Source organism: Hoplias malabaricus, chromosome 10, assembly GCF_029633855.1.
Source record: "Hoplias malabaricus isolate fHopMal1 chromosome 10, fHopMal1.hap1, whole genome shotgun sequence".
Lineage (NCBI taxonomy): Eukaryota > Metazoa > Chordata > Actinopteri > Characiformes > Erythrinidae > Hoplias > Hoplias malabaricus.
In genome coordinates, this window is record NC_089809.1 from 6,031,148 (window position 1) to 6,046,877 (window position 15,730).

General features: G+C 38.2%; 1 protein-coding gene across 1 annotated transcript in view; it reads right to left on the reverse strand.

Annotated features, from left to right (window-relative positions):
* The window catches only part of LOC136708579 (hemicentin-1-like), a 42,319-nt gene that overhangs the window by 26,314 nt on the left and 275 nt on the right, over positions 1 to 15,730 (reverse strand). Inside the window, exons 2-8 of the mRNA XM_066683213.1 lie at positions 14,594 to 14,911; positions 12,497 to 12,772; positions 11,621 to 11,887; positions 9,897 to 10,169; positions 9,550 to 9,810; positions 8,442 to 8,550; positions 1,001 to 1,137 (exon numbers count right to left, since the gene is read on the reverse strand). Of these exons, the coding sequence (XP_066539310.1) occupies positions 1,001 to 1,137; positions 8,442 to 8,550; positions 9,550 to 9,810; positions 9,897 to 10,169; positions 11,621 to 11,887; positions 12,497 to 12,772; positions 14,594 to 14,911 (1,641 nt within the window). The remainder of the gene's footprint in view (positions 1 to 1,000; positions 1,138 to 8,441; positions 8,551 to 9,549; positions 9,811 to 9,896; positions 10,170 to 11,620; positions 11,888 to 12,496; positions 12,773 to 14,593; positions 14,912 to 15,730) is intronic.

The following is a 15,730-nucleotide window of genomic DNA, read 5'->3' on the forward strand; positions in this document are numbered from 1 at the left end:
ACTCTAAAAAGACTCAAACATCCCAAAGATCTTACATGGAAAACAAGTTGTATATGGGCACAACTGTTTGAAATTAATCCCGTTTTGACAATCAAAATGGGTGGAATTAATTTACATGTGTTTAAAGTCATTTTTGTTTATATGAATTTATGTAGAACCAATGTAGCCATATACTATGTGTTTAGTTGGTTAATAATTATATAGAACATGGTTGTCTTTTTCTTAATGATATTATTTTGTGTTAACATATAATCTTTTATCTTGCAAAGTATTCACTCAGGGATGGTCAAGTCTTTGTCTTGTCAAGTGTCATAAATTCTATGTGATGCCACTCCCAAGGTACAGGAAACAGCCAATCAGGAGCAAGAAAAGCTCCAATTCTCCCTCATTGAGGACGAATCAGGTATTCGGGGACGGGTTTTCTAAACTCTGGTTAAAAACCTGTGGCACCAAATGACACAAGCTTTTTCAAGCTTTTTGAGCCTTTTAAGCTTTTTGGGCTTCTGCCCCTTTTTCTCAGATGTTCGACTCTTCACTTAAAGGCTCCAGACACTTGGGGCGTTGTCGCTTTTAGCCTTTTTCAAGGCTAAAAGAGTAAAATGACCTGAGTTTTGGAAATGACTCTGCAGGCGTCAGACTCATGGCTTTTTTAAAATGTCTTTGGCCTTTAAAGCGTGGTCCAGATAGAAACTACAGATTAAGAAAAGCTATAGTTTAACCCTAGCAAAATTTCAACGCCACACCCAGAGCATGAAGGCAACCATAGACCTCTGACCCTCCAAAAAACGACAACGCCACGAAGAGAATGGCTGTACGCACCCTCAGAATGATCTTCTGAGATGAGGCCCCAGGAGAGACATGCATGGATGTGTCTCTCTCTCACAAGGCAGCAGATCAGCGACGACGAAGAATCCCCACAGAGACCTTCAGAACACCACCAGCTCTGACGGCTGCGCCTGAAAGCTTCGGAAGAAAAGGAACGCCCGCGGTTGCAACCTACAAGGCCCGCGTCTGCAATTCTCCAGGAAGTCGTGCCGGAAGGCACCGTCAGCAACATGCTCCCCGTTGATCTCCGGATACGTAAGGTCACATGGTCTCATGTCTCTCATGGTCTCATGGGTTGGTACTGAGAGTTTGCTGGGATAAACAATAGCCTTTCTTAGAACTTAGGACAATAATTATCATAGAGAAATTCCCTCTTATATTAATCTCCCTGTTCCCTCATATATCGCTGTAATCCATTTTATTATATGAATGTCTAATCAATATTCATTATTTGATATTATTATTAATAAACCAGTTGTGTGATAAAACCAATCCTTGGTTATTTGTTTGTGCACCTTTCTTGTATGGAATTATAACTTCTAGTTCAGATTCCATTTCAGACTCAAGACCCCACGGCGGGTCAATGAGCATAATTCATTAATAATAGTTAATTCTAGCTAATTCTGCTGTATAATATGTGAAGATGACCTACTTGTCTAAGCTAAAATTAAGACAGGTAAGGACACTACATATTAGTTAATGGCTCCCAAGCATGGAGCTTAGCAAAATGAATTAAATAATTAATTATTAATAAAAATAATAATTAATTATCATTGACTAAATGTCGACAGGAACATGACAGGAACTGTGGTCATGATGAGAACTTTCAGTTCTGGTCCCAAGTGGAATCGAGGAGTCATTGATGAGGTGACAGTTGCAGTATCTGAAAATGAACAGTCATTCACAAAAGAGATGGACTCAATGGTTCTACGTCCATTGAAAGAATCAGAGAGTGGTAGTGAGAGCAATAACACTCAGGGTGATGGGACAACACTGCGTCGGTCACAGGGGAATGTGAGAAAACCTTGTCACTTAAAAGACTATGAACTGTATGTAAATAAATAAATAACATTCAGACATGGTTCAAAATGCAGTCGCTTGTTATATGCACAAGAAATTTAAGTTTGCAATTTGTAGAAAAGTGTAAACTAAGGTTTCTAAAAACATAATTCATTCTTTAATAGAGTAATTAATAAACTGTTATTTAGCGTCAGTAAATTTCACTCGGATGTGGACAATACATGTACCGTACACCCAGTCTACTACATGTAAATAATAAAAAAGCCCCCTTGAAAAAAGCGAGGGATTACTGTATGTTTTTTTCTGTTCCGGTTTGTTTCCTGTCTGCGCTCCCCTTGTCATGTGATTGTCTTGATTAGTTCACAGGTGTTTCTTGTTTTTGTCTTTTATAGCCCGTGTCTGTGTTTCCTGTTTGTTAGTCATGTCAGTTCTTAGTCTATGTGTCTTGGTTACGCTCCCCGATTTCTGTTTTGGTTCTATTTATTGTCGTGTTTCTGGTTTAGCCTTTTAGTTCTGTATATAGCCCCTTGTTAAATCCTTAGCTCTGTGTCTAGTGCTTTGCCTTCAATCTCCATTTCTCTCTCTTTCTCTCTCTGTCTCTCCGTCTGTCTCTCTCTCTCTTTCTCTGTTTGTCTCTCTCTGTCTCTCTCTCTGCCTCTGTCTGTCTGTCTCTCTCTGTCTGTCTGTCTCTCTCTCTCTCTCTGTCTGTCTCTCTCTCTCTCTCTGTCCGTCTGTCTCTCTCTCTCTGTCCGTCTGTCTCTCTCTCTGTCCGTCTGTCTCTCTCTTTCTGTCCGTCTGTCTCTCTCTCTCTGTCCGTCTGTGTCTCTCTCTGTCTGTCTCTCTCTTTCTCTTTCTGTTATTTTCTCTAGTTACTGGTTTAGTTTTAGTTACTTTTGGTATTTTAGTCCTTCTCTTTTATCTGGTGCAGCGTGACAGTCCTAGTTAAGCCATTCACATTTATTTTTTAATCCACTAAAGGCAACGTTCAGGACAGAAACATCTGGAATATTTTTAACAATGGAGAGAACTTCAGACTTCAAAAAGCATGACCTGAAATGAGGATATTGCTTTATTCCTGCTCCATAGGTGGGTAAAATTGACTTATTTTTTGCTGTTTCTAATTTCTTATGCCTCAAAATTTAGGAGATGGCTAACTGTGTTACCGATAGTGCTAAAAAATCAAACCAACTCGAGTTACAAATGATTTTTTGTGGTAATTCAAACAGTGAATAAAATCTTATCTTCTCCAACTTGCAATAAAACAAGACACAAACACACTGCACAGCCTTAAAAGACCCAGAGCTTCTAAATGTAAATAACCAGAATGAACCGTGTTTTCCCACAATCATAGACGCCCCCTTTAATGACTAAAGGTTGTGGTTAGTGCCAAACCTTGTGAGAGGATTTCAAAACATTTCAAAAAGAATTATCCACACAAGAATGAAAAAAAAAATGTTGGTCTTTTACCATCTGATATACATAATATTGTTAAAAGATAAAGAAATGAGAATCTCACTCAGTTTGGGGCAAAGCAAGACAGGTCTGCATGAGAAAATATAGCCACATGGGCTCAGTGGTATTTAAGAAAAAACTTTGTTATTAAAACCATCCACTGCTGCATCAAGAAATGCAACCTGAAACACTGACAAAGAGATACGTCAGCTCTCTGCGGCCCATGCTCCTCTCAGATGGTTCAGAAAACTGTGACTGTCTGTGAGGAGTGTGGTGTGTTCTCCCTGTGTTTGCGTGGGTTTCCTCCGGGTGACTGTCTGTGAGGAGTGTGGTGTGTTCTCTCCGGTTTCCTCCAACAGTCCAAAAACATCTCTCAAATTTTGTGTATCGCTGGTATCACTTTAAAAATCTGTGTATATTTAGATTTTGTATTTATTTTTAAGTTGGTCAGTGAAAACATGGAAATATTTTCTTGGAAATTTGGTCAGTTAAATAAACGTTCGAGAGAAGATTTTTTGGCAATTTACCAAAAATGCTATAATGGGTTTCCTATTTATGCAAAAGATGTATGGCCATTTGATATAAATTAAAAGCACACACAAAATATTTTAAATGCTTCAGGTGTACACAGAGCAGATATATACAGATGTATCACAATGTTTTGACCACCAACTAATGTCTGTAGTCAGTCGTGTCCATTCTCTCAGATACACCGACCACACAGCTGAACTTTGTACTTCTACAGTTAAAGAATGTGGTTCATCTGTTGCTCTGTATACTCTGTCTGCCCACCTTCACCCTGTCCTTCAATGGTCAGGACACAAACAGAACCATCACAGAGCAGGTATAATTTGGGCGATGGGTCCTCATCAGCGCTGCAGTGACATTGATGTAGTTGTGGTTTTGTTCTGGTACCAGTGGATGACACAGGGCTGCTGTGTTGTGTATACACTGCTTTTGGCAAAGTACTTTTACTACAGTCGTTATTTAATCAAAGTAACCGTGCGTTTACTGGAATGTTACTTTTAAAACACTTTTTTTACACTCTTTGATCTGAATAAACTCTTACCTGAACACAGCAGCAGAAAGAGCGCGCGGCAAGGAGCGCGCGCAGCCATCAGCTCGAGCTGACCTCTGATCAGTAATGATGATGAGAATATTTATTATATTAGTTAGTAATCCCGCGGTATGACGCTCACTCAACGGACCCCCTGAAGATTAAACACTACTTTAAAAAACAACAGCTTTGGGAATGAGAAAAAACAACAGACAAAAGAAAACAAAAGAAAGCGCGACAGGGAGGAACACACACAGACCAATAAAGATCTGCGTTTCACCAGATCATTCCGTGCAGTTAATTATCCCACGTGACGTCACAATCAGGGCCCGCCCCCCCGCGGGGGTCATCTTCAAAACACTTTTTGTTTTCGTTTTTTCCAGTTACTTGAAAATATTATGATGTTAATAACTTACGGATACGTACACATATACCATAAAATACAATATATGATACACGCAGTAATATAACGTTATTATACAGTACCTAAATATACTACTTATACTATATACACATATGCTGTCAAATACCGTTTATACAGTATACAATTATATATCATCATTAGTTTATAAAGATTGATAATAAATCGCACACATTACAGACTTTGAGAGATAGTGACAACAGTTTAAAAACGTACATGATGTAGTTTTAATTTAATTTAAATAGGTTTAACAGCAGGCTTCTTTTTAAATACAATTAATGTTAACCTCAGGCGTAATGACAAATGGAATTATGATGACGCCACTGGGACAGATGGCGGCAGTTTTCAACATTTCCCTTCATTATTTATTATTTATTCCTTCATTAAGACATGGAATTCCTTATATGGGCATTAACACAAACTACACAATTACAACAACTTTATTAATCTATATTCAACTGTTATAAAGACGAAACCTGTTATTTCTCTCTGACCACCTTACTGCTGACTATATTCTGTTTCACAACTTGAGAGTTCCCTCTACTGGTCAAGTTTTATATTACACAAACTTCATGTTTCATGAACTGTGAGGGACTGGCGCCCTGTCCGTCGTGTGGTAGCGCTTCTGTGGCTAATGAATATCAGTAGGCTTTAGACCCGCAGCGACCGTTATCAGGATGACGAAGTTACAGAATATAATTCTGTATAAATAGTGTAAATAGAATAAATAGTGAATATCCAATTATCACTGTTATCACATTAACAGTTTTGTTTTGTTAGCCTAACGTAGGCAACAAAACAGAGCTAATGCCAGTCTTAAAGGCAAAGCGTAAGCACATTTGGCTGTAGCATATGCTAGCAAATAATACACATTTTCTGTCATCATTGGGAGAATGAATTTTGAAAAAATAAATGTAAAAAATTAAATATTATATTTATTCTTTAATCTGGATCAAATGGTATTTCAGGCTCTGGACCCACCGCGACCCTGAATTGGATAAGCGGTTACAGATAATGAATGAATGAATGAATGAAATGGTATCTTCAGTTCTCCAATTATTATGTCTAAAGCTAACGTTGATAGCGCTGTTGTGAACATTTTCCAGGCGCAATAATCCTTTTTAATAATCCTTGTTGTAAATATTAAATTTAAAATAATTACACTTTCACAGAAAAAAAAAAAGCAGTGCCCTTTCCTTTGTTTCTCCACAATTACATACATATCCCTCTACTCACTGTATCCCTATATTATTCATTATATAATGCACTATTGTTGGCAAATTAAATCAGGAGGGTAATGGCCCTCAGGCAGAAAAGAGATTAGCAAAAACGTATTGTACCTGAATGGACTGGTAGTGGTTGCTTTAACGGAAACTGTCATGAAAAATATGCATTGATGACCCATTTCTTGACATTTGTCTTGCACCAAAACACAAATGTTCCCTTTACATCACACCTGTTTACAGAAGTACAGATTATGTACAGATTTAAATGTTTGAGAAAGATACGTCAAGTCTGGTTATGTCAGAAGCCATTTTATTTTGTCAAAGAGCATATGGTGCACAAAGTTTTGTCATTTATGAATATGTATCTTATTTATTTTAATGTTTTGGTGTGACATAAAATTGGTTCTAGATGTCTCTGAAAGTAAAATGGCCACAGTGTCAAATTGGGGGTGGCTTTGAGGGTGGTGGAATGGGGGTGGGCGCGGTTAACTTCCTCTGTACCTTATAGAACAATGTATTTACACAAAGATGTATTTACATGTGTATAGCTGTAGATATCAAAGACCAGTAAAAAAGATCATCTGATATACCCACTACAGTGGAAAGTGGGAGTGAGACACCAACAAAAAGACAGACAGAAAAATAGACAGATTGACTGACAGCGGCTAAATTAAAGTCTTCAGGGACAGCGAAGACTTCTTCACTTTTTGCTGTGTAAGAAAAAGAATAAACACAAAGGAATAATTCATCAGACAATTACATAAAACCAAATGTTCAAATGTTTCTGGACCCATGTTCAACCAAGATTTCTTCTGAAATGAAGGGTATTTGTCAGGACATTGTTCCCTTTTGCTGTATCAACACCTTCTACTGTTCTGGGAAGTCATTGCTGTGAGTGTTTGATGGCAGTCAGCCACATAAAAAGTCACTAATTATAAGGGGTGTCTAAGAGCTTGAGTGTGTCCAAAAAAGATCTCCATGACCTACTGGAAATTGGGGGCAGGAGGAGTGAAGGAACAGTGCCATCCTCCTCCCTCAGTCCATTGCTGAAAGGCCCTTGAACAAATGTTTCCAGTATCTGGGGGTAGCTTTGGGTGTTTGTTCACTGCCCCTAGTGCAGTTGTGTGTGTGTATCACTGCCATGGATGGGTCCTTCACAGGGTGACACAAACTCACACATTCACTCACACCTATTGACACCTTTGAGTCGCCAATCCACCTACCACGTGTGGTTTTTTTTTTTTTGGACATTGGGAGGGAACCTGAGCACCCGGAGGAAACTCACCCTGACACCGGGAGAACACACCAAACTCCTCACAGTTAGCGGGGCTCAAACCCATAACCCCAGGTCCCTTGAGCTGTGTGATAGCAACACTATCTTCAGTGACACCGTTCTGTCCTTTATTCTTTGCTTTTTCTTCAATCGCAGAGCCATGAATTTGTTTTCTCTAGAGCAGTGGAGCTCCACCCATCAAGAGCTTGGCTATCTATTGTTTACATTTATGAATTCCATCAAGTTCTCATGGCAATAGACTAACATCTAGACCAAAGCATTCAAACATGAGTAATGTCATAGGGGTACCACTGGTCCGCTAGCTCTACCACAGGTCCAGGCTCCCAAAATCTATGAAACGTGGAAACCTACACTCTCAGGAAAAAGGTACACTAGAGGCACTTTATTGGTCACTAAAATTACAAACAGTGTAAATGTACCTTTAGAAATACAACAGTGGTTTTAGAGTCCAGATATGTTCCCTAAAGATACGTTACATTGTCTTCTCCAGAAGGACATAAATATCTGTAATCTTTTATTATGGAAATATGTAAAATAAAAGAACATAATAAAAGTCCTGGATATGAAAATTTCACATCTAAAATAATAACATAATAAGGAACACTTTTGTTCCCGAACTAAAGGTACTGAATAGGGTACCACAGTTCAACCTGAAAAGGTAGAAGGTGGAAATCCAAGGGAATAATAGACAATTCAGACCCAAGAGATAACAACAAACTTAGTGGAGGCAATATACAAACCAAGGGTGCTCAATTTAAATTTTGGTTCCACAATGAAACATGGTAGATCAGATATTAGAGTGTTGTCAAGCAAATTTTATAGCCTGTATTGCTCTTGGAATTACATGTTGGTGTTCTGTAAAATGGAAATAATTTCCTTGTTTTAAGGCAAAACTTCCCTGTTCCTCTGGACTGGAAATTCCCTTGCCAGATGTTTCAACCTGTTGTGTTTCCAAGGTTTAAATGTTCCAGGAGGGTCTGGGTTTATGGTAGAACACCCCATGGCAGCCATAATTGGAACAAAAACTCCCAAACAAACTCTCATAATAGAAGAAACACTGGGAAAGCAAGTGTCCATAAATACTTGAACATATTGTGTACCTTTTATACTCCATGCTGAAAAAAAGGAAAGGTGCAGTGTTCTTACCTTCTTCTGATCTTGAAATAAATAATAACGAAAGCGATTCCTAGTAAAACTGCAATGACAATCCCAGCTATAGCTCCCGGAGACAGTGTTCCTCTCAAACTTCCTTTCACTGAAACAGCAGAAGAATTTGGCGTTATTAATTCATTATTTTAGACATTTTCCAAACATGCCATTCATTTAGCAATTCAATTTCAATCACTTCAGTTAGGCTTCAGTCACTGGGTAAAGGGGAGGTCCATCACAGGGCAAGATGTGTCATAAATGTCATAGATATCATAGACAGCTGATATTCCAGCTACAAATAAATGTACACACAAATGTTCAATCACAACACTGTTCTTAACGTGGACAATGTCCCAACCAAGACTTGTGGTGATCTCATTTGTGGGTCAAATTGAATGCCTGTAGATGATGGACTGTATAACAAGACTCATATAAAGTCTTGTTTCTGGTTAAATTTCATGTGCAACAATTTATAACTGACTTTTACAAGGTCACAATAAAAAGCATACAGCAATTTCCAGCACAGAGAAGAGGTTCAAAAGCACATCCATTACAGGACCTCACTGCAGAGCTGTAATTAAACCATTTCATTATCGTCATCACAATGTGATCACACTCAGTTTTCAAACTGAGGGAAGGACAACATCAAGTCAAATTCAAGCAAACACATCAACACTACAACATTTTGCTGCTTGATGAAAAAGCTTGATATTACTTACTCAGCTTTAAAGGTTCTTGGTTGCTAGTGAGAGTTATACAATCTCTTCCTGCACAGTGAATCACTAATCACTAATCACAATCGTTCCTAATCAGTAGACCTTAGCCTGGGTTGATACGGGAGTATTTTATGAATATGATATGAATACATTGTTGTCATGGTCAGTCCTCCAGTGTGTTAAACTCCCTAATGTCCCCCTCCACAATCTCTTCAGAAGAATACGACACAGAACACACCAGCTTTTCTGTGAGTTGTGCTTAAACAAATTGTACAGCATTAAAGCTCAAGAAAGGATGGTTTACATTTTTCTCAATATGTTATTAACTTTACAACTCTTCTACAAGTGTTACTCAGTCATTTTATTTCTGACTAGATTTTGCCACTTACCTCTGACAACAAGAAAATGTGATCCTGAGACATATTTCCCGGTCACGTTGTTTAAGGCCGTGCAGGTGTAATTTCCACTGTCACTGAATTTCGCCTGCTCAACTTTAAATGAATACCCGGTTGTATTAGTATTAGTACTGGTTGCGTTAAACGCCCAGCTGTACACGGCTTCTGGAACAGATTCAGCAACACACCCCAACGTCACAGATTCACTCTCCTCCACTTCCACTGGAGCTTCAATTTTTACAAAATCAGGTCCATCTGTAACACAGAGTACAGACCCATTGCTGGTCAGTTTATGTATGAACTCTAAAAGCTCAGAAACAGCAGGTGGATTTCGTACTTACAGATAACCTTCATGGTGTACTCCACAGTCTCAGAGCTGACAAGGCTGCTGAGAACACACTGATAAAGACCACTGTCCGTCCTCTTAAGTGGGCTAAACGTCAATATGCTTTTATTATAAGAGAAGGTAATGCGGTTGCTGGAAGGAAGCTCCTTATTATCCTTCATCCATTTTGTGCTGGTGATGGTTCCATGAACTTCAGCTGTTAAAGAAGCATTTACACCTTCTTTTGGAAGATCGGGTGAAAGGGTCATTCTCGCGCCTGATAATTTTTCTGTGAAAATGAGAGAAAAATAATAAGCAACAAAGTCAAAGTTATCATGGCTTTCAAATCCCCAGTGTAATTATCTGGACTACAATAACTCTAAACATATACAAGTGTAAAGTGTGCAATGTCTGGGGGCCTCCTCCCAAGTGACGGGTTTTGTTAATTTGGAAAAAAATAACAATACTCTGGAGTTTTTTTATTAGATGATCTGTAGATGATTGCACATGCCACAAAACATTTTATGATTTGTAGCATGTGGAAAAACTTTTCCTGCTGTAAAATCTCTTCACTTAATTAACTAATCAAGCCATAGTTACTTCATCTTGGTTTTGCAGGTTTAAAACAGGCATCGTGTTTGGCCGCTGATAACGTCTCTTCCAATCTTCTGCCAACACTCATCATACATCAGTTCCTCTAAGATGCTGTCTCACCATTAGATTAACTGACCATTTGTGCTGACTAATGCCAACAGCACAGTGAAATGTTATAAACAAGTTTGGAGTTTCCACTTTCTGAAATGTCATTTAGAAATGACAGTTAAGGGAAACTGTGGAAATCAAGGAAAGATCATTGATGTAACAGTTACACTGAGATTTCATGGACATTGCTAAAGTCAGAGTATTCATTTATTCCATTTCCAGTTAAATTGGCCATCAAGAGCAACCCAGATAGGCTTTTGGGCCAAATCTGTTTCACATTTGTTGCTTACGGCTCAGTTACTTTACTGGCAAGTGTTGCCTTGGCCAGACACTTAATAAATATAAAAAATAAAAATTAAATGAATCCTTTTAAAATGTAAACTATTTTATCAGCCTCATGCACCGAAGTATTAACATTCATTCATTTATCTTCTGTAAGTCCTTCATTCTGATCAGGGCCATGGTCGGCTCGATGCCTACCAGGAATCACAGCAGAAACACAGTGAGCAGGGCATTAAACCATCACAGGCCAAATCAAATCTTGAAGCTTTCTTTTCTCTTCTAACTTATCTGATGGTAACTGTTTTGGTGTGGTGCCAGGTGTTGTGCAGATGTATTTTCAGTTTCAAAGTGCTTCGTCCAGCCATTTTAGATGCAGCCGAAGTGAGTGGGTGTGGCTTGTGTTAAATGCCTTTATAACATTTTTGCTTAAGGGCTTTCTGCTTTTATCACCAGCGATGAACAATGAACAACTTATTCCAGAGTGTTCCAGTCTTTTACAAATGTTCTTATTTTGTGTCTATATCTTTTTCTCACTAAAGTATTTTTGACAAGTGTTTGAGAGCCATTTTGACCTGAAAAGCAATAATCAAAATGGCAGACTCTCACTTTTGAACAACTGTTCTTGGGCAGATGTTCTAGTGAATATCTATTGAATAAATTCAAAACATTTCTAAATGTGCCATTGCCTACTTTCTCATCAACAACGAATGCCAAAAAAATTAATCAGTAAAGTCCCAGTTCCAGGCTCTGACTCACCCAGTACCGTGATGCTGATGGGTTCAGATGTGGAGTATCTCAGACTCTTGGTGTTATGGGCAGTGCAGGTGTAGCTGCCACTCTGATTTATCTGAATGTTGGTAAGCTTGAGCTGTGGACCCTTTAGACTCAGCCCTGTTCCATTCAGAGCCCACTGAAACTCAGCCTCTGGGCTGGACTTAGCTGAGCATTTCAGGGTGAGGTTTGACCCAGAGCTGTGGTGGGGGGTCATAGGGTGGGCTGTAAGTGAAGCATTGTCTGGACCATCTGTAATGGAATAGTCCTTGTTCAGTCAGCTTTAGAGTCATCATGCTGTTGCTGAGATGTCAGATATACCCAATGGTGGAAGGTGCCACTATTATTTTTATTTTTTCAGGGACAATATACTGATTTTAAAAGCATTGTATTAAATACCTCCGATTTTTGTGTGTGCGTGTGATCATTGAAAGTGTAAGGAACAAGTAAATCCGAAAAAGATTTTCAGCAAAGCAGAAACTACACTAAAAAAATTACCCTTATGTTTTACATCAGTGGTCAAAAATTTATAATAAAATTAAATAGCCAATTTTATAACTCATTGATGATTTACCTGCTGTCAGTTTTTACCATTGACGCCTGTGGCGCCTGCTGCAGTGGCGCCTGCTGCAGCATGACTTTCCTTTTTTAACACTACATGTGGTTTGAACTTTCCAGAAATTTCAGGAAAGAGTTAAAAAAAAATTAAACCCAGAGGCAGCTTCACTGCAGCTCAATATCTGAGTCAGAGCCGTTCTGTCCCACTACTGGCTTCCAAGGCACTTCTGGCCCAATTCCACCAATGAGTATATCATGTAGATTTCAGTCTACAACAAGAAGTCATAAGAAGAATGAACTCACAGTAAATGCTGAGTACTAAAGGTTGACTCTTGTTGTTGCTGATGACGTTGGATGCGTCACATGTAAATGGCCCTTTGTCGTATCTGCTCACATTCACAATGGTCAGAGTTCTGTTCCCATCGGTCAGGACTCCACCCCCTACTGTAACCTCAGAGCTGCCATTCAGCCAAAAAATCTTGAGGGAGGAACCAGAGGCGGAGCAAGTGAGGTGGACAGTGCTGTTGAATTCAATCAACTCCGACTCGCTCTGTGTAACGGTAACGTTGGACACTGGCACTGGAGATTAAAGAGTAATAAAGGAAGTCAGGAGGCACACACCAAGGCCAGAACTAGCATTGCTTATTAACATAACAACTGTCCAAATCCTGTATTCAGATACCAGTATTACCATTATTATTCCATTATTAAAACAGAGGACTTGTCATCATTGCAACCAAGCAGTTCTAAAAGGACTCTCAAAAATGAAGGCCTAAGGCAGCAAATACCAACTGCACACCAGTCAGGTATTTTCCAATTGGCCTTGGAAAGATATTCATTTTAAACTGAGGTGTACATATTTTAGACAGTTTTCATAATTTTTGCCAATCCTTTATTCTTTTTATGAGAATATATAAGGGGATGAGTGGAGTGGACAATGGCATAGGAGTGATAATGTACCATATCATTTTATAATATGGGGCCAGAATTGTTAATCTGTAACAGAAGTCTATGTTCATGTCACTTTTATAGTGCAACTATTCATTTGAGGTCGTAGTAATGTAGCAACAGCTTGTAATACACTGTAACAAAACTGTAAGGGCATTGTTCAATATATAAAATTACACCAGATCATCCAAAGAGTATTACACAATCAGTTACAGAACTTCACAGCAAATGATTCGCATTTTAAATCTCGGTTTAATATTTTATATTTAGCTTGTTCACGAAAGTAAACAGGGTTTCCTACTTATACACAGAACCACCTTATTGTTTCAGTTGTTATTCTGGGATTTGAACTCCTGAGATGAAGGCTCTGTCTTTCCTTAAACTAGTCATTTCAGGCCGACCTTCCGGCATTCGAGTTGCTAGACAGTTGTACAACACTGAAGCCACAGAATTATCTAGACTTCTTTAACCAAGAAAGAATGAAAAAGTCACCTTTCAAACAGAGACCACGGTGTGTGCTTCAATAAAGAAAAGTAATTAATTAAATTTCCTCAGTGAGTACAGTATTATAACACACTTTTAAAACTGTGTTAAACCATTATGTTTACACTCCACCCTTCTGAGATTTTAAAGCTCCAGGGCGGTACAAGTGTCTACAGGCTTTATCTTCATAAATCTGGATTTCAAATTCCATCTACTCAGAACATGAGACGAGAAAACACTCTGAGGATCATGAGAGTGTGAGGATGTTGTTAGTCTGTGGATAAGAACTGGCAGTGATTAAAATGGAGAGTAGGGAAAAGTATTAACATATATAAGTTTACAAATCAGCATCGACACACATTATATTTGAAGAAGCTCAACATAAAGCAAGACACTACAGGAGAACTGGGCAATTTTTAAAAATAAAATCACAATAAATATTAAAAAAACACTGTAGATATGTGAACTAGATGTTTATATTTAGTGCAGATGTTTAACCTTTGAATGATGGACTAAGCACTGCTTTTACAAAAGGTTCCAGATCATTTTTAACACAAAATATTTTGCATAAATCTAAGTCTGTGCTCTACATTTGGAAATTCTTTGGTAATGCTCCTCAGAATAGCGTTAGGAACAAACATGTAAAATATCTTCTATTTCAGTTGTTTAGAAAGATATTTCTGGTTCTGAATACAAAGAGAATTTGCCTGATCTCCAGTCCTGAGTGCATTTCAGAAATGCACTCCCCAGTGTGATCTCAGATTACATGCCCCATTTGTGTGAATGATGCTATCAGTATGAAGGAAATGGACATGTTTAGATATTTATTTAATTATAGGGGAGTCATTTTCACTTCTGCTTGGAGTGTCTCGGTTGCTGTCATCTGAGAAAACAGCACTAAAATTCTACATTAGGAGACATTAAAGTAAGTCTGATTCAATAACTCTTCAGTTATTTCTGTTTACTCACCAAATACCTTCAGTGTAGTTTTTGCTGTAGATAAGGACTTCGTTTGTACATTCAGATGATATTCTCCATTATCAGCAATCGTCAGACTCCTGAGCTCCAGAGCCAGAGTGCTGCTGTTAAAACTGACTCTCTCCTCATATCCAGGGGCTATTACAGGTGAACCACCACCAGCTACAAGATAAATGTTTACTCCACCGAAAATCCAGGTGACTAGACTGTACGGTGGGGGAGGAACTGTGGTTGGTTTAAACTCCACTTTCTCCCCAACAGCTCTATTCTGCTCTGGGGGTAAAGCCAGCTGTTGCCCAAGACATACTCCTGTGTGAAGACAGATATATGTTAAAAATAAAAATACATTTTTACATTATGGATGACAGAAACATTTATGGTTTCATTTATAGATAAAGATTAACTTTTTGACCCATTCACAAGAGACAGCAGTTTTTTTTAATTATTATTATTTACACCTGGAAACATTTACAGATGTTTTTTAAACGTTCTGGTTGGTGATATAAACCAATTCTAAACTAGCTGACTGCAAAAAACAAAAAATTACGACTGGGGCAAAATAAGAGTGAAGGGTTTTTAAAGCAACCCCACCAGGTGAATATAATGGGTATAAAAGGAGAACCCCGCATAAGCTCTTTACAAGCAAAGGCAAAAAAGGTTTTGGTTCATTACTGATGCTAAATTTGACAGGATTTCAAAACATATCAAAAAGAACATTCCTCAACACAAGAAAGCAAAAGAAACTGAGCATAAACTGTTAAGCGTCAGAAGTCTTTCATCAAATTAGGAGTGGGGAAACATGCAATTGCACAAGCTCCACAATTAGTGTCCTCATTAGTAAACACCATTTAGACACAATTAGCTCACCAATGCAGTAACGGTTTTTATAGGCTATGTACAGCAGATTTACCACGCCTTGCAACTACACTTCTACATCCTTTTTTACACACACTACACTTGCCAAGGACTGGGTGATAATATTTGTGATATTACTCTGTGTTATATAAATTAATATAGTAGTTAAAAAGTAATGTAACAATTTAAAAAATGAAAGTCAGGACCCGTCTAAAACATAACCTTATTTTTTAATGTAAACATTTTGTACATTTTTTAATCATGCTTTGCCTT